Source organism: Oncorhynchus kisutch, linkage group LG6 (assembly GCF_002021735.2).
Source record: "Oncorhynchus kisutch isolate 150728-3 linkage group LG6, Okis_V2, whole genome shotgun sequence".
NCBI classification, from domain to species: domain Eukaryota; kingdom Metazoa; phylum Chordata; class Actinopteri; order Salmoniformes; family Salmonidae; genus Oncorhynchus; species Oncorhynchus kisutch.
The window spans coordinates 57,040,909-57,065,676 of NC_034179.2; the positions used below are offsets into that span (position 1 = coordinate 57,040,909).

The 24,768-nt window shown below is 42.8% G+C and overlaps 1 protein-coding gene across 2 annotated transcripts in view; it reads left to right on the forward strand.

The window, feature by feature from the left end:
• Positions 1 to 4,463: 4,463 nt before the first annotated feature.
• LOC109893025 (sarcoplasmic/endoplasmic reticulum calcium ATPase 1) overlaps positions 4,464 to 24,768 on the forward strand; it is a 74,038-nt gene continuing 53,733 nt past the window's right edge. For both annotated transcript variants that reach the window (XM_020486017.2, XM_020486016.2), the window contains exons 1-3: positions 4,464 to 4,882; positions 19,046 to 19,063; positions 19,445 to 19,527. In XM_020486017.2, the coding sequence (XP_020341606.1) occupies positions 4,765 to 4,882; positions 19,046 to 19,063; positions 19,445 to 19,527 (219 nt within the window). In that variant the 5' untranslated portion in view covers positions 4,464 to 4,764. The remainder of the gene's footprint in view (positions 4,883 to 19,045; positions 19,064 to 19,444; positions 19,528 to 24,768) is intronic.

Genomic DNA, 24,768 nt, shown 5'->3' on the forward strand with positions numbered 1-24,768 from the left:
GTCTCAGGATTCTCTTCATCAATCATAGTTTAGTTTTGACCCAAGTTTGTAATGAAAGCTATGTCTTGATTTGTTTGTACGATTGGGCCGATCTGCATTCTGGTAGAACTGGTAGAAGAGGAACATCAAAAAGCAGTCTGTGAAGAAGGATTGAGGGCAGTGTTTGAAGTGAAGCCTGAGACAAACACACATGGGCTCAGTAATAACCCAGTCTGGTATTATCCTCCTCAGAGAGGGCTGTGCTGTGAATAAAAACCACAGTGATGCTGCCTGAGCCTGCTGACTGTCTATTGTAAATCAAGAATGGATGTTTCTGTGAATCAATCTTTACTCCAGCCCTGTTTTTATCACAGCACCCAGGTGTCCGTCAGTCTGGGTCTGCCTGTCACTGGCATCACCTTAAAGTGTCTCTCTCTCTCTCTCTCTCTCTCTCTCTCTCTCTAGCTCTCTTTCTAGACCTCTCTGTTTTCATCTGTCTTCTTTAGTCCTCCTCTGTCCTCCTCTGTCCCTCTCTGTTCTTGCTGTATGCTTTTCTTTCTCGATTAGCTCTCTGTAGAGCATACACACATTATAAAATAACTAGCTGACAAAAAAAAAGAGAAACTTCATGCTGATCTGACCAATGGGCAGGTCGAGCAGCACAGATCCTGCATTTGAAAATCATTGATCCCAGTTAGAAAATAAGCGCTTTCCTTCATCATGGTCTTGGTCCTTGACATTGAAAGTGTGTGTGGTTCTGGCTCATTGTGTGTGTGCGTGCATGTGTGTGTGTTATTTATATGTGACCTCTATTGAATAGGGAACATGAGTGTATGTGAGGTGCATTAGAATGGTGCAGGATGCCGTGTAGGAGCCCACTGATTTGCCTGTGGGGAGATAATAGTACAGAGTTCTCATCAGACACTGAGGGACACAGGGGTTTGTTGCAGTTTGTGTTTGTGTGCAATGATAGGGTTTCTGTCCACCTTGATTAATGTGTGTGGTGGCAACTTCTTAATAGGAGCAATAAACAATTAACTTTACTTTATAATGTCTCAAACTTTGACAAGAAAAGTTAACGTTGAAATATATTCAGAACTATAAATAGATGCAGATGGCAACAGTAGGCACATAATGTAGGAGCGGGATTCCTCACCGGATTTTTTCCAAGATTGCTTGCAAAAGAGATGACAACATGACATACCTTTTGGAAGAAAAATAAAGATTAAAGACAATGTGATCTAGAGATGTGGGGACATTTATTAAATAATAGCCTGTGTGAATGATGAGTGATGTGAGCCTGGCTGTTCATCCCATGGAGATAAAACTGTCTATCTCTATAGTTCATCATCCAGAGATGATTCAGCTAGTTTTTCTCCATCTGTCTTCTGTATTTACAAGGTCCTCCTATCAATTTATCTGGGACATCAAGTCACACAGCCCTCTCACACACACACACACACACACACACACACACACACACACACACACACACACAGTGCCATTTAACAGACATCATCTGGATGGTGTAATTGCCTCCTTTACAATGTTTGATTCCATTAATGACTGAGTGACAGTTTGAGATTGGCCAGGCGTCGCAGTGATGACTCATCCTCACCAAAAAATGATTAGGTGATAAATAGAGTCGTGCTTGGACTGGGCAGACAGGAGGACGGTTTGTGTGCGTTCGGGGTCAGTTTTGATTTGAAGTGTTGACGTAGAGGGAACTGAAAGTGAAATTGAGTATAGGAAGGCAGTGCAGAAAAATTGCCCGGTCAAAAGGCCCAATATTTGATCCCATCACACAGAGATACAGTATATCAAGATAAATCAAAACCAATGGAGTAGAGAAAATGAAAGTTTTTGTGCAATCGGTTATTCCCCCAGCTAGATTTATAGCTCATCTCTCTCCCTCCCTCTTTTCTCTCTCCATCTTTACATCTCTCTGTGTTCCCCTCAGTTTTCTTATCTTTGTTTATGAATAAAAATGATGTCATTTTTGCCCAATCGGAGCACACACTGCTATCAATGAGATGCTATTGGACCAAACCATTATTGGCAGGTTAAAGGGGGGATACGGGGTTTAGTTGTAAATGATACATAACCTGGTATTAAGATGCAGTAGAAATGAGCCCCCCTGCTTCTAGATTAAACATTCCTATTCATAGGGCTGTGAGGCAGAGTGGAATTCCTCTGTGGTACCCTCTGAATTGAAGACTGCGTCACAAACAGTCCCTGAGAGCTCCGTGCAGGAAGGGAAGGAGGGGGGGAAAGCTTTGAGAGAAGAGGGGGAGACCTATTACGGAGAGGGAGGCGGGTGGGGACGGGGGTGCTAACTTGCTGCTCAGTGTGCTTGTCAGGTGCAGCTGCTGCAGAGTGCAGACTGTGGTTGAGTCTCACTTCAAGTCTCCTTGATTGAAAGTCAATGGCAGCAGCAGCCGTCAGTCCTTACACAGAGCACTGTGGATCTGTCAGGGAACACACTGTCAGGATTAAAACAACTGAGGGACTGAGGTTCTAAGAAACTGTAAGGGACATCTACTGTATTTGACGTTACCATGAAGTGACTATTCAAGCACACAAACATCTATTCCAAATTCAAATGCACCAGAGAAGAAAATGAACTGTGGATATAAAAACGGAAGGCATCCAAATAAGTTGTAAGAAGAGATGCCCATATAAGTACAAAGACAGCCTGCACTAGACCTTTTACAGACATCCATTCCAGAGAGACTCACTCTGAACAAGGTAGTTGTGTGGCATACCACACAGGGATGCAAGAGGGAGGTAAATATCTCTTCACGCATGGATGGCCACTGCTTATTTCCATAATGCAAATGCAGGCTGTGACTAAAAAAGAAGGCAAATGCTGCTGGAGGGCGCTTACAGACGGACAGAGCTGTATGGAAAATGTTGTGTGACTGGAGTGGTGGCTAGGATAGGCAGCCATTGTGTGGAGAGAGGAAGAGAGAGAGAGAGAGAGAGAGACAGAGAGAGAGAGGAGGACGGAGAAGGGGAGGATTTCCCTTGCGTAAGAACTTTGGAATCCAAGGGGTTCCTTAGAAATGTGTGGAGCCAGAAGTGCTCTCTTTTGTTTCACACATGGCTTCCATATTGCACATTAAGACAACCACAGACACAATCACAAATACAATTCAAACAATGTTGGTTGTTTATGTGCTGGTATGTCAAGAGGATGTGCATCTATTACTGACTTCAGAATCAGATGAAAACTTTTGCAGGAGAGTTTGAGTCTGTCTGTGAGTGAGAGGTGCCTTGAACTGTGGTCACTGTATCTATCAGTCGTATCCACTGCATGGGTGTCTGACTATGGGTAGGACAAGGCATGGCTGCAGTGAGGTGAAGTCTAATTGGCACATCATCACCCAGAGAGGGAGTCAGACCTGGGGCCCAAACCTGGCTTTGACCTGATTCAGTGTGAGGGATGTATGACTTGCTTTTCATTTAGTCATCTTGGCCCCATTGGAAGTATAGGCTGTCCACCATAGCTCCCCACCTCTAGTGGGAGGCCTGTTTCTCAGAGTTGATCTATACCGTATAGTTCGGAAAGTTATGTAAGCGCTTTAAGTTATAAATAAGTTGAGAGCTGTGAGAGATAGAGGAGCCCAGCTGTGAGACAGGACATAACTAGAGCACCTTGTTCCCTTTATACCTCTCACTCCAAAAGTAGTCCTCCCAGCCCACTGCCTATCGCTTGAAACCTATACTACAGTACAGTACGGGGCCTTCTCATCTTCTGCATAGCCAGGGATAAGGAGATCGAACTGCAGTAACATCACATTGATGAGTCTTACATAAGTGGATACAACTTGGACCTACACCTTCCCCTTCCTTGTATAGGTTACTCCTACCGCAACGTCTGAAATGAACAGTTTCACTACATCAGTAAGTGGTGAGGTCAGAACTGAGAAAGGGTCAGAATGATTGAAGGATGACTCAGGTGCAAGGCCTTTCAATAACACTGAACTCACCTACTTCTACATCATAGTGTGATGTTAAGTGCTGTGTAGGAGTTGCGTGGTACTGGTAGTATTAGATCAGGCAACATTTGATTACACTCAATTGGCAAACTATTTAGAGAGATGTAGGCCACCGCTATTCCAAGATGTACAAGAAAAGTAAAGATTAATTTAATGTTAGTGTGTTTGCGATTATTTAAGTACCAGCATGAAGATGATGCATGTAGGCCTACTCTTGTGCCAAAGGGGAAGAGATCCATAACCTTGGTTTAAACATTAACTAATGACATGTATGAAACATATGAAACTTGAGAATGATATAGTATTACCTCCTGTGACTTTTCATATGCAGTGCATAAGATATATAAACCAAGAAGACAAGGGCTTCCTTATTTGGCTTACCAAAATGATGTATTGTCGAGGATGTGGGAGTTGAGCAACGCTCTCCACTCAGGTAATGACAACCAATAGGAACGCAAGGGAGTGCTCAAACACGCTCACTTGTGGAAGAGGCAGTACCAACACAGCACACCTTCTGATTTTGATGAAGCGCGGACTGCAATTGTATTTATTGGGAAATAGCAGCGTCGCGAACAGGAATCCGGAATCAAATCGTCGGCTCGCAGAAGAGGAGGCAGGTGACCGTCTACGCAGGCAGATCCACCTCCGCTTGGCAGTCTGAACGCAAGGCACATCGTTAGAAAACGACTGTTGTTTATTAGTCCTTTATTGTCGCAATATATGTTATATATTTAACTACATGACTTTTTATTTCATTGTTTAGCTAGTCAGTTCTCCCTCCGAGATGGATAACGCGCACACTAAATCCTCTTCTGAAGTTTTTGAAAACTTTAGTGTGAATGAAAACACTGGACTCACCCTTGAACAAGTGAAATCCAATTTAGAAAAATATGGACCTAACGGTGAGTAACAAACATTTATGATGTTGTATTTTCACTGTTATTCAGTTGAATGCAATTCGATCACGGGCATGGATATCATTGCCCAGTTTAGGGAAATTGGTGAAACTATTTCCCCGCGCCTTATTGTAAAACAAACAGGTTGAAAACACGAATATCAGTCTTTTACAGCCTGCAATTGTTCCTTCCAGGCTACATATTTAGACAGATCTTATGCGTGAGGCTACTCAACGCTTTATTGAAGTCCTTTGTCGTACTTTACCGAGCTACATTGCGTTTCTCGCTCTGCACAAAGTTGTGTGTGTGGGAAGGACGCACGATCGAGTCACTGAACCCGAACGCTTTTCATCACGGTTACGGACTATGTGTAAAAAAACGAGACCCAGATTATCAATAGGATATGCTATTAATCTAACGCCTGTATTGAGGCAGGAAGTATATCACATCTGTTTTGCAATGCATTTATGGGGAGGCTTTGGGGTATAGTAATTATGTCACGTTCATTAACGTCAACACATTAAGAGTAGTATTGTGTAATACTGTAACAGTTTCAATTGGGGTTTTATGCTATGTTAGGCTACTGTATCAAGAGCGTGGCATTAAGTGATATTTCAGGTGATAATTCTGTATTCCACTATGACACCCCCATTGGAGGGACAGGGGAGGCCAAAACGACATGCTTAACACAGCACACCCACATAGTTAGTGCCATAATGAGAACATTTGATCAAAGGAAACTCTTACTCCTGAGAGAACTATACCTGTGTGTGAGATCTGCATACACAATTCCAGGGCCCATCGCTCAATGTGCACAAGGTTTTTTTTGTAGGCTACAAGGTGTTGATGCTGCAGCAGCCAAATGCTTAACTTATTTTGTTCCATGAGTTTATTGGATTTAATCCCCCAGTTAAAGCCCTAATCTAGAATGTAGAACTGGTGCTCTTTAATTTGTGTTGGATTGAATTTGGCACCTGTCAACACCGTTACTACTTTCCTCCTGAGTCTATGGCCCTGCCATTCATTTGCATGGTGGCTTGTGTCGTTAAGCCATAGAGGAGAGCCACTGTGTTGTAGGAGTGAAACAGCAGTCCTTTGTTGCACAGACCTACTCTGTGGCTTTGATGACTTCATGGAAAAATGTCTTGTTGCAGATAGCATCTTAAACTTTTAGCTGTGTGAACTGACTTCCTCTCTGTCTGTCTGTCTGTCGTGTGTGTGTGTGTGTGTGTGTGTGTGTGTGTGTGTGTGTGTGTGTGTGTGTGTGTGTGTGTGTGTGTGTGTGTGTGTGTGTGTGTGTGTGTGTGTGTGTGTGTGTGTGTGTGTGTGTGTGTGTGTGTGTGTGTGTGTGTGTGTGTGTGTGTGTGTGTGTGTGTGTGGAGGGGGGGGGGGGGGGGTTCTTGCATGTGCAGAGAAAGGCTTAAGGGAATACCCTTTCCTTTCTTGGCTGTAAACCAGGGTCATGTTCACCAAGGCACAACATTGTGGAACATTCAGATATAAATATATTGAGTAGAACAAACATGCCTATCTGACATGGAGAATAAACAGTCTTGTCAGTTCTATTCATGACATTTCTATCTGCAACATTCCACACTGTTTGCCTACTGAACGTGGCCTATGTCTTTCTCAACACAGTCAACAACACATTAAACAGCTGTGTTGTTATTAGCTGTTTTAGTAGCTACATGTCTCAGATGAGTATGTGTGTAGAATACTGAATGGCTCATTCCCTCTACTGACAAACCGACCACAATCTACCTTTTGTTGTTGACTGCAATGACTTGATGTGAGTTTGTTTTTTGTTGCAGGGAGGGAGCCACTGTTCTGTGTGGGTGGCATGCATTTCTGTTACAAATCCTCCATGATTACTTCTCTCTCTCTGACATGAGGACAGGTTGTTTCCATACAGGAGCTGTGCAGTAGACTTATTATATAGCCATAATCATTACACAAAGACATGGCCACAAACAAGTCCTGTAATCTAACCTCTGGGGGTACCTGGACAGATTGGCTTGTCCTTAGGGGAAGGCTGATAAGGGCATATTTATGGCAGAGAAACATCTATTGAATAATAGATTGGGGGGTACGTTAACCAAAAAGGGTTATGAACTAGGGAAACCCCCTCTGATCACTTTGTTTCCTGCTCCACTGTAGTAGGTACTAGCAGCGTTCCAGTGGGAGATATATGGCATGCCAGTTTTGTAGACACAGGCATAACATTCCTACGGGAGGCCTATTTCACGCTATGTCTGGCCCTGGAACTCCCCTGGATGGAGTGTCTTACCACCGGGGTCATGTTCATTAGCCACCTAATGGAAACTAAAAAGGACTGGTCTATCTGGTCTTGCTCTTTATGTGTTGTAAAATGTTTTGCCACGTGTATTCCCTAATTATCACGACCATGGGCAATGGAGGGGAGACCCCATTTTAATCCAGATCGTCATGGTTGGTATTACTGTCCGAGGTTAAAGATGTAACCAATGCCCTGGCAGTGGTGGTTGGTGGCTTTTGTTATCGGAGCTTAGCACACAGACTTGTGTTTTAGGCCTGTTTTTTTTAGGCCCTCATCCCTAGTCAAACCTGTGCTATCATTGTGGAGGCCATATCCTCTTTTATTTTGAAACCGTTAGGGGTGGAAAAGCCTTTTTGTTATGGCTTTCTGGTCTGAGGTCAGACTAGACCAAAAGTTTCAACAATGTGTTTTATCTCATACTCAAAACTGGGACGTTTTGGTAGGTTGATGACTTGAATATGGTCAAAACTTGGTTGTCAGTTAATGAGTTGGATTTCATTATTTGTTATATACACACAGTGACAAACACTAACAAGCAGAGTATATATATTTTTTCTTTCCTTCCTGTTAAGAGGAACAGCCAAACTAGTGAAATGAATTTGCACTAACTGTCTACTGTGAAACAGGATGTTCTACACTAGCTGATGTGGTCTCTTCACTTCTATCTTGAAAAGGGCATTTCAAGCAACCTTGATCTCGATCTCCCAAATGTCATGCGCATGTGATTTCTCCAAAAAATATTCACAGCAATTAATTTTCCTGAAAATAAAATGATTTGATTGATCAAACTGTACTTGTTTTTTGTGTGTTGACTTGGTACATTGACAGCAGCTCCAAACTGTTCTTGTTGTTTTTGTGTACTACTGGTGCGCTGAGATCAACTCCTAGCTCCAGATGCATCATGTTTTAGGTACAGTACTGTAGTTAGCTGTAGCTGTGTTGGTCCCACTCCCAGATGTTGGAAAGTTGGCCGGGTCTCAGCGCCTCCGTGACCTTCTCTACAAAGCCATGGGGGGAGGAGGTGGTGGGAGGTTGCAACACATCTAGCCGTACACACTTGCGCGCACAGCCGCTCTCGTAAGCATTCATGTGCACAGCCAGACACTCACTTTTTGTCTGCTGGTGTGACTTGTGAAGACTGCAACTCGGTGTGTGCATAGTAAAAGAAGCCACTCTGAATGTGCAGTGGTGGACTTAACATTAGGCAGAAGAGGCAATTGCCTCCGGCCTCACATCAAGGGGCCTTGTGAGCTGGGCATAATTTTTTAAATGTTAATACTAGTAATCATTTTTACAAAATATTTTCTCTGCTTTAGGGCCCCCCTTCCCCCCCAATGCTCCACTCGCGTTCCCGTGCATTGTTTCACACGATATGATTGCGAACGTGACTTTCATTGAAATGAATCTGCTTTCAGGATGGGGCAGGAAAAACAGATTTAATTTTAACCCCAAAAATTGTTAATGCATTTCTTAAGTAAAAAGACAGGAGATGCTGATAATACTGCAATCTTGTCGAGGCAGAGGACATGTATGGTGTAGCCCATGTATTGGTCTGACCAAAAAGAGTATGGCTTGTCATATTCTTTTTGGCCAGACAACATCAGATACACAGGCTACATATTGTAAGATGGAGGCGCTGTTTCGCACGCTCTCACACTTTCTCCAGTGAGAGTTTCAGCCAATTGCGAATTGAAAGAAAGTTGGCAGGTTCACAGTGTACTGTTTGGATGCTGGAAATATTTTGGAAGAATGTGCGAAGGTGATCTACCTTTTTAAAGTGATTTGTTTGACAATCAGATGGCAACATGACTGGTTGTGTTCATGGCAGATTAAAAGGTAATATGTTTTTACAGTTAAATTACATGTCTTTACTATAAAACCCATATTAATCACTAAGTCCGCCCCTGTGAATGTGCTAGAAAGGATGTTGTTGCTATGAGAACTTACAGCAGCGTGAGTGGTGACTTGCGTGTGCAGCATGCACGCCCACCCCCCATAGAGGGTGGTTAAAAATGATCATTTGTACCCCTGTGTTTGTAAGGGAAATGGGCCAGCAAACTGATGCTGCTGACTTATGTTTGTAAAACCTAACCCTACCGTGTGTGTAAAACGGACCCTAACCCTACCGTGTGTGTAAAACGGACCCTAACCCTGCCGTGTGTGTAAAACGGACCCTAACCCTGCCGTGTGTGTAAAACGGACCCTAACCCTGCCGTGTGTGTGTAAAACGGACCCTAACCCTGCCGTGTGTGTGTGTAAAACGGACCCTAACCCTGCCGTGTGTGTGTGTAAAACGGACCCTAACCCTGCCGTGTGTGTGTGTAAAACGGACCCTAACCCTGCCGTGTGTGTGTGTAAAACGGACCCTAACCCTGCCGTGTGTGTGTGTAAAACGGACCCTAACCCTGCCGTGTGTGTGTGTAAAACGGACCCTAACCCTGCCGTGTGTGTGTGTAAAACGGACCCTAACCCTGCCGTGTGTGTGTAAAACGGACCCTAACCCTGCCGTGTGTGTGTAAAACGGACCCTAACCCTGCCGTGTGTGTGTAAAACGGACCCTAACCCTGCCGTGTGTGTGTAAAACATAAACCCTAAACCGCAGGAGTTTGATGGCACCTTTATTGTGACCGACCGGCTTGGCAACAATTGAAATGCGTTTTTTTTTTTTTTGCCAACGTTTACTGACACCGACCATATTCAACGGGTATTGAGCATTCATAAATTCCAGTTATTCTGTGCTCTGTCACACTTACGAGAATGCTCTGAAATCGGAATAGATAGCCAGAGCGAATTTACCAGCTACGTCTATCAACAGTTGTCACAGTGACATCATGAACATTTCAATTGAAATGGTTCCTTGCATAGTGGAGTCTTTTGTTTAGACATGTAGCTAGCTAGCTAAACAATGAGCCATCATCCAAGTTCATAATGTTACTACCCTGCATGAATCTGCAGATAGCTAGCTAACATTGAACCTGGTTGGTTAGCTAACATTAGGCTATAACTAGCAATGCAAATGGCTCTGAGATACATGTATGATCTGTGTAGTAATAGTATATGTAACGTTAGCGAGCCAGCTAATATTAGCTAGCTAACAGTACGCTTTAACATGTGATTACACATTTCTAATTTAGTCAAAGTAGTTATCTGAAAATGTAGCTAGCTAAACTATTTTACCCTTATACATGGATGGACACTTCTCCATCTCTGTCACAGATTCCATGGTTGCCCTTAGTTTGAATATGTAATCTGGAGACAGGTGTGTTATACAACAGCCTTCTGGGAGTTCTCTTTTTGACTCCCTCTGCATATTTGCAATCAAACACCAGAATTTTCTCAATTTCCTTAGCTCAAAACTCAGTCCTCCAGAAAGTGGAGAGCAACACTTTTGCAGTTCTACTATATATCTTTAAAAAAAGCTGTGTTAGAAAGGATTACCTACACATACTGACCAGCTCATGTTATAGACAGAAACGTGCTACATGGCAGACCAATCCAAACTCCTCCATTGGCATGTTCAGCCAAACATGGCTAGCAGGAAGGTTCCTGGCTTTTTTTTTGTGGCTAAACCAACTAGGCTCCCGATTTAACAATTGTATTTACAGATGGCATACACGTTTGTTATTAAGGCACAGGAAAGTGCACATGTTCCAGAAGGCATTTCTGCCCAAAAACACAAATGCTGTGAAGTAGTGACATAAGCCTAGTTTCCTGAAACGAGTCACAATTGGGGAGGATTGGCTCGTGGTTATGGCTGGAGCAGAATGGTGTCAAATACATCAAACACATGGTTTCCTTGTGTTTGATGCCATTCCATTCACTCCATTCCAGCCATTATTATGTGCGAAGCTGTCAAGGCAAAATGTGGCTACTTCGAAAAATCTCAAATATATTTAGATTTGTTTAACACCTTTTGGTTACTACATTATTCCATATGTGTTACTTCATAGTTCTGATGTCTTCACTATTATTATACAATGTAGAAAATAAAGAAAAACCCTGGAATGAGTAGGTGTTTCCAAACTTTTGACTGGTACGGTAACAAAATTCTTCATGTTTTGATGTTTGTTCCTCAAATGGTGTTAGGGTTTGGCTTCTGTTAAAACATCCTGTTTAATTTGAATTCTGTAGAGATAATATATCATTGGGCAATACATTACTCAATATTACTGTGTAACCACAACTCTTACTCACATTTATTACTATTACCTTGTTGGAAAAGGAGCATAGTGTTGATGCATATCCTGTGACGCAGCTCTTTGGTTTATGTCCAACCCTGACTTCCACTGTAGAATGTATACCGTATGGGAGAGTTCAACCTAGTCTCAGAGCAAAACATATTATATGTTACTGAAATCTGTTCCATACCATTTAGTATGATATTTTTCATTACATTAGCCTACCAATGTAATAGGGGTCGTACAATATAATACAAATTCTAGGATGTATAGTACAAATTGCAATTCATACAATATGTTATGAATTTGAAATACCTTTGTTAGAATTCCAATTTGTTGTGGCTAACGTTAGCTAGGTGGATAGGTTGCCAACTTTAGCTAGGCTAGGTGTTAGTGGAAGGGTTAGCTAACATGCTACGTAAGTAGTTGGCTAAAGTTTCCCGTGATGAGATTAGAACATGCAACCTTTGGGTTGCTAGACATTTGCATTTTATGCCCAACCGACCACCCTACTTTCGTTTTCACCTGAAATAACCTACTGTCTTATCCAACATAATGTCATACTAAACGGATCAAATAATGTAACATATATCATACTAAACAGAGTTACAGGGATTCTAGTAACATATAATACGTTTTGCTCTGAGACCAGGCTGGAGAGTTGCCAGTTATCTACCATTTCTTGCCATACTACTTCCTGTCAAACTAACCCTGCCCCTTACACACTTGCACTCTTCTTATCACTGTTTATTATTTTAATTATATTGCAATGCAACTGCAAATAATGATATTATTCCTTCCTCTTTAAATAGACCAGATTTATATAACATTTTGGACTTGTCTATTGGAGATCCGAACAGAGAGGCGAGTTTAACAGAATGTCTTTAGTCCTTGAGGTGTTGTCTGGCTCTGTTCTGTTATGCATTACTCTGTAGAGTATCAGGGATCCTGTGCTAACTTGTCCCTCTTTTTTGATTCTCTCCTCCCACCTCTGCAGTCAGTCAGACTCCCTGCAACCTTCTTGAGATATATGTTGAGTCACTGAGCTAAGCAGAAGCGGCTCAGAGCTGAGCTGCACACGCACCCACATGTGTTTGATCAGCCATTCAGTCAAACTGATTAACCCTCATACTACCAACATATTTTACAGACATGGATTTCCATGGAACTATTGGGGGAAAAAACAACAATCATACCAAATTATCAACTTAATTATCATGAAAACATCATTAGACATGTAAATATTGTTATCTGTAAAAATATATAACCTAAACAGCATAATTACAGCACATTTGCATATTCTGTAAAACAAGAATATAAATGTTCCCTTAAATAATGTGCAGATTTTTTTCAAAGTACACAATACACATTAGTAATAAAAAGCTGATGTACAATTTTGATCATTTTGTTTTTTAACAACGTTTGTCATTTGTGGTAAATAAGAGTTGGCTATAGGACCCAACCTCAATGTAAGCCATTTTAGCATGCCCATTGCCATTGAGGGCTTCCACCATTTTAAAGGGTGGGGATTCCTATGAGTTGGGCACAATCAGTGAATGATCACAGCATTGTCTTCATCTTCAAATTGGGTGCTATGGTTTTAACAGTGCCATCTAGTGGCCACAATAAATGAATGGTTCAGGACTCCAACACTGCAGGTGGCGGTAAATCACCAAAATAAGATGTATGCATTTATCAAACACAAAATAAGAAAATTGACTACTTCAAAATGGAGATTGCCTCAATGGCGCTACCTGTGTGTTCACAGCCGTATAATGGGACCGATTTTTATAATGATAATACTGTATCTCTATCCATCTCTGTGGGTAAAAACTACTGCCATTTAAAGGGTCAGTACATCAACATTTTAAATGTACTTAATTTTATTGACGAAGTGATCCATCCATTGCTCCTGAGAGACAATCACCAAAAATATGGCTTTGTTTTATTTATTTACTTAAAGGGATGCTTCAGGATTTTGGCAATGAAGCCCTTTATCTACTTCAGTCCGATGAACTCATGCATTCCCTTTTTATGTCTCTGCCACTAGTATGAAGGAAGGTAGAGGTAGTTTCGCAAGCCAATGGTAACTAGCATTAGCGTCATGACTGGAAGTGTATGGTTTCTACTAGTATGTTAGCAGTTACATAGACTTCTAGTCATTGTGCTAACGCTATTAATCAATTGCTCGAAATGCTAGTTAACAACTTCCTTCAGATTGCATGCAGAGCCATGAAAAGGGTATCCATGAGTTCATCTGGGAGGTGCGTGTCGATTGGGTAGATAAGCCTGGTGTGAAACCGGTTCTGGGCTTTTGATTAAGTAAGAGAAAAACATCTGCCCTGTCACAGCAGTTGCCCTGATTCATCTTCCTCAGCAACCCCACCCTTAGCGGTGTTGACAAAGTGTTTGTTTCTGGTTTTCAGGGAAACAGTATTTTCAACCTAACTTCTGTTTCTCCTGAAAAACGGAAGTGGGTCCTCCGCGCAGGTGTCTTTCTACGCCTGCTACATTAGTTTAGTCGCCCTGATTATGATTCTCCCATACAGATACTGTGAGTACTCCCCATCTGTACCTCCATATTGTAGCATAGTAATGACTGACCTACTGACTGAACTTCATCCCCTGCCATCACACTAACCTGATAGGGGCTATCCCATCATGCAGTCACACAGACACTTACACACTCGTGCTTACACAACCCTGCCTCTCCTGGGAATGAAGGTGCACCCTCCTCCAACCTCCATTTCTATTAATATGAATGAGTGACATTCATGGCGTAGTCACACTGTCATAGTGTGTTAAAGTCTGGCCCTTATGATTCACCTCTAATACATGATATGGTTAATGCATGCAGACCTTTGAGACAGACACAGGAAGGTGCAAGAGTTCACCATTCTACCATTTCTAGACCTGATTTTTGTATTCCCACAGCATAGCCACTGTGTCAGACTGGCTGGGTCTCTCTCAGACAGAGTGCTATAGTTGACTGCTCTGCTCTCTGACCTTCTGCTATTTATTTGAATAACACGGGCTATTCTTTCTGAGTGCAGCACTAGACCAACTCTACGGGCTGACCGAGGGCATCTCCTGGCCACCTGTTTTATTATCCCACCGTAAATGTATTTTATTTAACCTTTTTTTGTTTAACTAGGCAAGTCAGTTAAGAACAAATTATGATTTACAATGACTGCCTAGGAACAGTGGAATAACTGCCTTGCTCAGGGGCAGAACGACAGATTTTTACCTTGTCAGCTCGGGGATTCGATCCACCAACCTTTCGGTTACTGGCCCAACGCTCTAACCGCTAGGCTACCTGCCGCCCCGTATTTAACTAGGCAAGTCAGTTTAAGAACATTCTTAAACTACTGCCCGGGTGGTGCAGTGGTTAAGGGCGCTGTACTGCAGCGCCAGCTGTGCCACCAGAGACTCTGGGTTCGCGCCCACCCCTAGGGTCGTCCGGGTTAGGGAGGGCTTGGCCGGTAGGGACTCCTGTGGCGGGCCGGGCGCAGTGCGCGCTAACCAAGGTTGCCAGGTGCACGGTGTTTCCTCTGACACATTGGTGCGGCTGGCTTCCGGGTTGGATGTGCGCTGTGTTAAGAAGCAGTGCTGCTTGGTTGGGTTGTATATCGGAGGACAAATTACTTTCAACCTTCGTCTCTCCCGAGGCTGTACGGGAGTTGTAGCGATGAGACAAGATAGTAGCTACTAAACAATTGGATACTATGAAATTGGGGAGAAAAAGGGGTAAAATTAAAAAAAATATTTAAAAAAGAACATTCTTATTTACACTGACGGCCTGGCAACAGGGCTCCTGTGGGGCTGGGATTGAAAATGTAGGACAAAACACATGACGAGAGACCTAAGACAGCAACACAGCATGGTAGCAACACAACATGGCAGCAGCACAACATGGTACAAACGGACAGTAGCACAAATGGAAAGAAGGTAGAGAACACAATACATCACGTGAACCAGCCACAAGTGTCAGTAAGAATGTCTATGATTGAGTCTTTGAATGAAGAGAGAAACTAGACAGTTTTAATAAAAATAAAATTCTTCTTCCTGTAGCTCGTTCTAGTCGCTAGCTACCGTGTACTGAAAAGAGGAGCGATCCAGGGATGTGTGCTTTGGGGAACATTAACAGAATGTGACTGACAGAACGGGTGGAGGATGAGGGCTGCAGTAGTTCTCAGATACGGTTGAGTGAGGCCTAAGAGGGTTTTATAAAGGCCAGCATCAGCAGTAAAGTTCACTCTGTTTCAGAGATGAGGTGAGCTGTAGCTCTAGTCTACGGGGTTACGATGGTGAGCTCGCTGTTAGATACCCAGAGAGCCACGGTGTGTCCCAAATTACACCTTGTTCCCTATATAGTGCACAACTTTTGTCCTATTCCCTAAATAAATAGTGCTCTGGTCAAAAGCAGTGCATTATATTGAGAATAGGGTGCCATTTGGGACCGTGTGGAGATTTATCAAGTTCCTATCAAGTTCCACTCCATAAGTTATTTTGGGTGTTTTTTTTGTTGGTCAGACGTTGGTGACTTATCCAATGAAACACTGTTTTCCAGTAGTGTCCACAAGCAAATTAGCCATGGCAAACGTTCACTTATTTACAGTTGAGGCTGAGGGCCTCTATAATCTAGCCCTGTTGCTGTGCTTTCCATATTATTATGATGTGTAGTTTATTAGTCTGCCTAGTGATTACAGCTATAATGCTTTTAAAGGAGAAATTAAGGAAGTGTAAGTGCATCTGAGTGTACTAGGAAGCTATAGTGAAAGCTTCTGTATCAGCGCATCCCATGTCCTAGTCATGATGGTACATTTCCTGTTGCTTCTCCTGGCTCTCTGTTACTATCTCTGATAATCAGATCTGGGTTCAAAAACTATTTGAAATCTTTTAATTACTTTAAACATTTGCTTTAACCTGTCTGGAGTACCAGGTGGGCAGGGTTTGCACTTTTGCAAAGATTCCATTTGGCCCATTGTAACAGGAAAGCTTGATCAAGCACCGCTGAAGTATTTTAAATGATTTCAAATACTAGTTGAACCATGGTCTTGGACATGGATCCCTCTGTTTTGTTGTTGGCTACTGTAACCAGGAAGTGGTTCCCCTCTGGTTGGACTGGTAGTGTCAAAACAGGCTGGCTCTTGTTTTCAGTCTGTCTGCACTCTGCACATGGGGGCGGGGGGGCATGAGAGTTTGTTGGGGGGGGGGGGGGCAGAAAAGGAGAGCCAGCAAGAGACTGAGGGGGAAAAAAAAGAAAGAGGCGTGGTGTAGTCTGTTGGAATGTGCCTGGGCAGGCTGAGGCTGACACAACCCAGATGACAACAGTAAGGAGGGAATCCTTGGCACTGTGCATGCTGGGGAACCCCATTCAACCCATCCAGCCCTCCCTCCCTTGCTCCTGGCTAGCAAGCCTCCCTTTGTCTCTTTCCAGGCCAGCAGTTCTAGGAACTGCAGCCAGCCTTAAACAAGTGGGGAGGCACAGTAAGAGGGACATGGGCATATTAAGACTGGCGGTACAAGGAAAACAGCGGGACAGTTTCCTCTAGTTTGCAGGAGCCTCTGTCACTGAGAGGTTCTCCATAAGGGTTTACCATGTTCAGCTCAGAGAACTCACCTTGAGTCTATATGACGAAATACGTATTCATTTACATTGAGTCATCGTAGCTATACAGATTACTCTGTGAAAATGAGGCAGAAATGATGATGAAAAGACGCAATAAAATATTTGACAGATAATTGGTTAGGAACTAAGAAGAAATGCCAAGCTGTAAGGCTATGACTGAAATTGCGTATTTTTTTTAGTTGATATTTATGGTGCAGTTTTCTCTTCTGCTTCATCTTACCCCTCCACTCTGCCTACTCGGATAACATAAGTGGAAACATAGAAAGACAGACTGTTCTTCAAAGCACAATACCCACCTTTGTATTGCTACAAGCCATTACATTCTCAATGTACTGTACGGACTCAGTCAATACAAAGCAATTTAATTAAAGGGCATTTTAACATGAAATGATTCAAATACTTCTACTTTTTCCTTTCCTTCTGGTCAATCAAAGTTGGTAAGAAGAATTTAAAAGATCCTGATTTAACTCTAATTCCAATGGTCCTGAAATTGTATTATTATTTTTTATTTCCGTGGCATGTGTGTGACGTTTGATCCCCATGTGAAACCTCCGATGCAGTCCTACTGTAGCAGAATCAAAACACTGTTTCAAAACACAGGATTTTCATCGTGCTTTTAAACTGCAGGGATTTCCAGTATTAATTTAGAGTAAGATGTTTAGCACTCAATGTGAGTTAGTGTTGGTGTGCTGACCACAGTATTGATGGATGCTTGGTGCTGTAAAGAGGGGTGGTTGTGGTGGGTGTTGTACCATAGCTATAGTTGTGATCTCCATTCATTGTAGGCCAGCTGCAGTGTGTTCTGCTGCCTGTCTCCCTCCCACACGCTTCCTGCTTTGCGTCCATTGCCACACACACACACACCCGCACGCTCAGGCCTGGGAAGTGACTAAACAACAGTAAACACCCACACTCCATGTGTTACACAGCACATATACACACTCCATGTGTTACATGGCACATACTCCTTGTGTTACACAACACACACACCCATTTGTTACACATCACTCAAATTGTACAACTACATAAGTACAGTAATTTCAGTATTCAGAATTCTAATCGTCGTCAGTTTGTCTATCAAATTTCACAGTACCAGCCTCATCAATTACAGTACCAGTCAAAAGTTTGGACACCACCTCATTCCAGTGTTTTTCTTTATTTTTTACTATTTTCTACATTGTGTGCCAAGCCTTTTGCCTGATGGTGTTTTAGAGGTTGAGTAACTCTGCAAGATCACGGTCGAATTAGGGGCTGAACATGTTTTTAATTATTTTCTTTATGGGGGTGTGTTTGTTAACAATATCACTGAAGATATAACATTTTTAAAAAGAAGGTCCAAGCTTCTTCGACAGAGGGGATCAAGCTGATTCTATACTAATTTACAGAGACCAGGTCAAGTTTTTTTACCGAGCGTCTGACAAATTAGGACAGGATGTTTCACTGAGCAGTCATTACGAACACCGGCTGTAATACAGTGATCACTAAGGTCATTACAGAAAAACCAGACTGATAACTATCACGATTATTTGTGAGGATAACATTGAGGAGAGTAGCCTTTTCTGGGTGTTTGGAGTCCTACCTTGTGGGATTTGTAATGATCTGAGAGAGATTTAGGGAGTCCTATTTTTATAAGACTTGGTCAGGTGGTTTAAGTATGTCCACGTTTAGGTCACCTAGCAGGACAAATTCAGACTTCGGGCAGGTAGGGTACAGGCTGGTGCTGATGGACGATGATAACACCCAGAAACAGTCAACAAAGAGCTAGTAGAAAGCTTAATGCTTAAAACCAACACATCAAATTGTTTGGGGACAGACTTGGTGGCGACAACTGAGCACTGAAGGTGTTCCTTGGTAAAGATTGCCACTCCACCACCTTTGGGTACCATAATACACATGTCAAACGCATTTCAAAGCCTATTCTAAGTTAATCAAATGGTATTAACTTGTCTTTGTTTGTTCTGTTCCCCCTCCCTCTCTCTGTTTTACTCTTTCCCTATCTTTCCAACTCTCTTTCTCCTCTCTCTCTCCATTCCTCCATGGATATGGTGATGTGACACTGACAGAGCTCCCGGCTGAAGAAGGTAAATATTGACCTTTCCAGTGTGATTCTGGAGCCTCTTTCATAAGCTGACAATTAGCCCTATAGCCTAGGGATCGTCTGTGTTGTACTAGAGAGATACAGTTAGGGAAAACCCTCAGAGTACACACGGACTGTTGTAGCACTACCCATATAGATACATAGACTCACTGTCAGTAGAACAAGGCACCATAACTGGAAGAACACAAGTATGCCTATAGAAGTCCCATATCATCAACAGATGGGGAGCTACATTTACTGTAGTTCAGATTATCAAATGTACAGTACTTTTAGGCCTTGACTAAGTTGTTAGGCATGTGTGACACGATGCTGTATAGCCGGACAGCCATGCGACTGACTCTATCTCTCTGTGTGTGTATTGCAGGCAAGTCCCTATGGGAGCTGGTGGTGGAGCAGTTTGAGGACCTCCTGGTCAGGATTCTATTGCTAGCTGCCTGTGTCTCCTTTGTAAGTAACCACTGTAGACCAGAATACCCATCAACAGGATGTATCGCTGACTGCTGCTCATCACCGTCTCTCTCTGTTTGCTCCACTCATTCATATTACATAGAGTTGAATGTTTTGGGCTTTTGCACAGTGGATGCGTCACTGAACGTCTGGCTTGGCCGATAGTGACAACTAGTCTGCTCTGGCCTGACAGTAGGCATCATGTAGCCATAATTCTCTGGCCTGACAGTGGGCATCATGTAGCCATAATGCTCTGGCCTGACTGTGGGCATCATGTAGCCATAATGCTCTGGCCTGACTGTGGGCATCATGTAGCCATAATGCTCTGGCCTGACAGTGGGCATCATGTAGCCATAATTCTCTGGCCTGACAGTGGGCATCATGTAGCCATAATTCTCTGGCCTGACAGTGGGCATCATGTAGCCATAATTCTCTGGCCTGACTGTGGGCATCATGTAGCCATAATGCTCTGGCCTGACTGTGAGCATCATGTAGCCATAATTCTATGCCTGCAGGCAGTGCTTAGCATACCACCTCTGTATTTCCAATAATATTGAAATGCCATTGGAAAGTTCAGACATTTGAAATTCCTAGATTTTCCTCAATCTCTGAAGCTGGAGACTCATACATCCCTCACTAGCTTTAAGCACCAGCTTTCAGAGCAGCTCACATCACTGCATCTGTACATAGCTCATACCTCATCCCCATACTGTATTTATTTATCTTGCTCCTTTGCACCCCAGTATCTCTACTTACACATTTATCTTCTGCACATCTACCATTCCAGTGTTTAATTGCTATATTGTAATTACTTCGCCACCATGGCCTATTTAAATAAAGGTGAAATAAAATAACTAAATACTGCATAATATCACTTTAGTATTTAGAATAATACCAGATAACCTGCACTCTGACACATACAATTCCTTGAAGTGGAACTGACAGCATTTTTATTACTTTGCAGATATGAAACACAGACGATCAAAATATCAAATTCCCAGTTTATGCTACAAAACCAACTTTATAAGAGGTTTTAAAAATAGGTTATATTTAACTCAACTTTCCATGATGTACAGTAAGGCGTTGGCAAAATAGATTGATGCCGTTCAATGCACGAGTCATATAATTCACCAATACGTTTCTTGGTAGTCCAAAAAATATTGCTAACAGGTTGTAAATCACAGCTGGCCTGGTACATTGTTTGCTGCCTCCATTTGGGATGCACTGTTTCAGTTTCAATTCAGTTTTCAGTTTTGGATAGAAACGGACAAACGTAACTAAGACTGGGAATGTCAATACAATGAAACTAGCAAGGGCAATGATCATAACGTGGCTAATAGGCTAGCGTATCTATTTATGTACCAAGCTAAAAACACACAGCCTAATGTTAGCTATATAGCTAGCTAGCTGCTAGGAGAATGTCATTTCATGCCATTGGAAGTGGGTGAGTGACTGACTTTCCCCTCATGTTGTTTTTTTGGTGGCTATACACAGCTAGAGATGCAGGTGTTATTTTGTTAGCTAGCAAGAACTTGAACGACTGTTCTACAGTTAGCATATCTTGTGTTTGCAAATTGTCTGGCTATCTCCGATTTCAGAGCACTCTTTTCTGAGCTCTGGCACACTCAGACCTGATGAATTTACGAACTCTCAATATGACCGGTGTCAGTAAACGTAGGCAAAAAAAGTAATAACATAAACAGCCTAGCCAGCTCTGCTACGGCGAGTAAAATGGTCAGAGAGGCGTTCCCTCATGTGTCTGGAAGTAGCTAGCTAGCCAGATAGCTTAGGTGCTTGGTTGGGACAAGCATGCATTGGCAGAAGGATGAGGAGGCTACAATTCCCCATCGTTTATGAGTGCAATTTTTACAGTCAACTAGCTGAAAAACTGAGGGTTTATCTACTGTTCCTTCGTTAGATTTTAGTTCATCTTGCTGTGGCTAGCATTAGTTGTTGATGTGCATAACTGAGGGAGCGAGCCTACCTTTTTCATGGTTGTTTGATCAATAGGACTGTAAAGTTCCCAAATGTAAGAGGACTCTCGTATTGTTAACATATTTGTGCAAATCCATTCAGGCGTATTTTGTGGCCTTTGTTGAATGCTTTCTAGCTAATGATGTAAAGTTGTGCTGTTGCAACTGCCTGTAAACACAGTCCAGTTTAAGGTGAATGATGGCTGGCCAGTGTGGGAAAATGGCTTGTTTGTATAATGCCTGCTGTAGCTCTGATTGGCTACAGCACAACGGTCTGTGTAGACTCTGGTCTTGGACGAGACAGATGTTTTTTTGTATATTTTATTTGCTGCAGTGTCTATTAATTGTCTAAATGTTCTATATTTTTAGAATTTTTTTCCATAAATGCCTTACTATGTTGAATTCCCAAACATTCTAAGAATTTATGAAACTGTGAAAATAACCATATCTAAGTGCTTGCTGATCAGAACATGTTTAGGAAAGTGTCATTCTTCCTGGGGGTGTATATGAACAGATTTTAATAAAATTTCATGTTGCTAAAATGCTGTCAGTTCCACTTTTAAATAGTGACCCTGTTTTGGGCCAGATGGTAAGGTAGAGAGGGATGTGAGTGAGTGTCACGACCAAGGGAAACCTGCCTGTATAATTATTTTATTTCCATCTATTACTGTTACTGGCCCCAGTGCCACAGGATGGAATTACTGGGCAATTCTGGGAAGTAGGAAAAAAATATATGATACAGTATCTGCACTAATTGCCTGTGTGTTGATCCTGATGCCTGGTGTTTTTAAGTGGGAGGCTGTGAGTCCAGACAAACCTGGGGTGGATTGGGCTGCCTGTGTGTCTGCAGAGTTAGTTTTTCCTACTTTTAAATGTAAATGTGTTTAGTGGAACAGAGCCCCAGTTCCATTCAACTGATTTACAGCTCCCAAAGCTTTACTAAACTCAGCAAAAAAAGAAATGTCCTCTCACTGTCATCTGTGTTTATTTTCAGCAAACTTAACATGTGTAAATATTTGTAGGAACATAAGATTCAACAACGGATATATAAACAGAGCAAGTTCCACAGACATGTGACTAACAGAAATGGAATAATGTGTCCCTGAGCAAAGGGGGGGTCAAAATCAAAAGTAACAGTCAGTATCTGGTGTGGCCACCAGCTGCATTAAGTACTGCAGTGCATCTCCTCCTCCTGGACTGCACCAGATTTGCCAGTTCTTGCTGTGACATGTTACCCCACTCTTCTACCAAAGCACCTGCAAGTTCAGACATTTCTGGGGGGAATGGCCCTAGCCCTCACCCTCCAATCCAACAGGTCCCAGACGTGCTCAATAGAATTGAGATCCGGGCTCTTCGCTAACTGTGGCAGAACACTGACATTCTTGTCTTGTAGGAAGTCACACACAGAACGAGCAGTATGGCTGGTGGCATTGTCATACTGGAGGGTAATGTCAGGATGAGCCTGCAGGAAGGGTACCACATGAAGGAGGAGGATGTCTTCACTGTAACGCACAGCATTGAGATTGCCTGCAATGACAACAAGCTCAGTCCGATGATGCTGTGACACACCGCATGATGGACCCTCCACCTCCAAATTGATCTCGCTCCAGAGTACAGGCCTCGGTGTAATGCTCATTCCTTCGACTATAAACGTGAATCCGACCATCACCCATGTTGAGACAACCGCGACTCGTGAGTGAAGAGCACTCTTTGCCAGTCCTGTCTGGTCCAGCGACGGTGGGTTTGTGCCCATAGGCAACATTGTTGCCGGTGAGGACCTGCCTTACAACAGACCTACAAGCCCTCACTCCAGCCTCTCTCAGCCTATTTCAGAGAGTCTGAGCACTGATGGAGGGATTGTGCGTTCCTGGTGTAACTAGGGCAGTTGTTGTTGCCATCCTGTACCTGTCCCGCAGGTGTGATGTTCAGATGTACTGATCCTGTGCAGGTGTTACACAGTCTGCCACTGCGAGGATGATCAGCTGTCTGCCCTGTCTCCCTGTAGAGCCGTCTTAGGTGTCTCACAGTACGGACATTGCAATTTGTTGCCCTGGCCACATCTGCAGTCCTCATGCCTCTTTGCAGCATGCCTAAGGCATGTTCATGCAGGGACCCTGGGCCCTAAGTCAGTAGAAAGGTCTCTTTAGTGTGCTAAGTTTTCATAACTGTGACATTAATTGCCTACCATCTGTAAGCTGTTAGTGTTCCACATGTGCATATTCATTAATGGTTTATGGTTCATTGAACAAGCATGGGCAACAGTGTTTAAACCCTTTACAATTAAGCTCTGAAGTTATTTGGATTGTTACGAAATAACTTTGAAAAACAGGATCCTGAAAAAGGGACGTTTCTTTTTTTGCTGAGTTTATATACCAAGCAGACTTTGAGCCACCGAGGCTGGTTTCACTACAGCTCCCACAGCTTTACTATCGTTGTTGTCTGAACCTTGTAGCTCCATTTTTGCATATTTTCATTGTCCTACATGTGTTGAAGCAGTAGCTTTCCTCAATGTCCTTAACATTTCATGACTAGGACCACAAATGTATTCGAAATAGCTTCTAAGGTTTCGAAACTATGTTCATTAATGGTAAAATATGGTCATTTTTTTTAAATTTCCTGAAGTTTATGTTTTGGAGATTAGGTTTTCTTCAAGCAGACTCTGAGCTGCCTCGGCTAGTTTCTCTTCTCCCACAACTTTACTATATACCAAGCAGAGCTGCGTAGGCTGGTTTCACTACACCTCCTTACTATATACTACACCAAGCACTCTGAGCTGCCTAGGCTGGGTTCTCTACAGCTTTATTATATACTGTACTACACCAAGCAGTCACTGAGCTACCTAGGCTGGTTTCTCTACAGCTCCCACAGCTTTACTATATACCAAGCAGAGCTGCGTAGGTTGGTTCCACTACAGCTCCCACAGCTTTACTATATACCAAGCAGCGCTGAGCCGGGTTCACTACTCAGTTTCCTGAGAATACCATATTTTCCCTCATGAATTTGAGAGCACCCTGTTTGAATCTCCCGTACATCCTTTGAGACTTGATGCTGATGGATTCTTTATGGATCAATCATATCAGTCAGTCATTTAAAACTGTTGTTGGAAAGGACAGTAGCAGTAACTTTGCCAGGCCTCAAGAGAAACTCAACGTGAGCTCCCAGTGCAGTGCCTGCTAGTGCTGGTGGAGAAAGTGACCTGCGGTAGTATCTGAAGGAGAGGCTAACCTATATAAGGGCCAAAACTCAATGTGGAACTCATTTGTGTGCC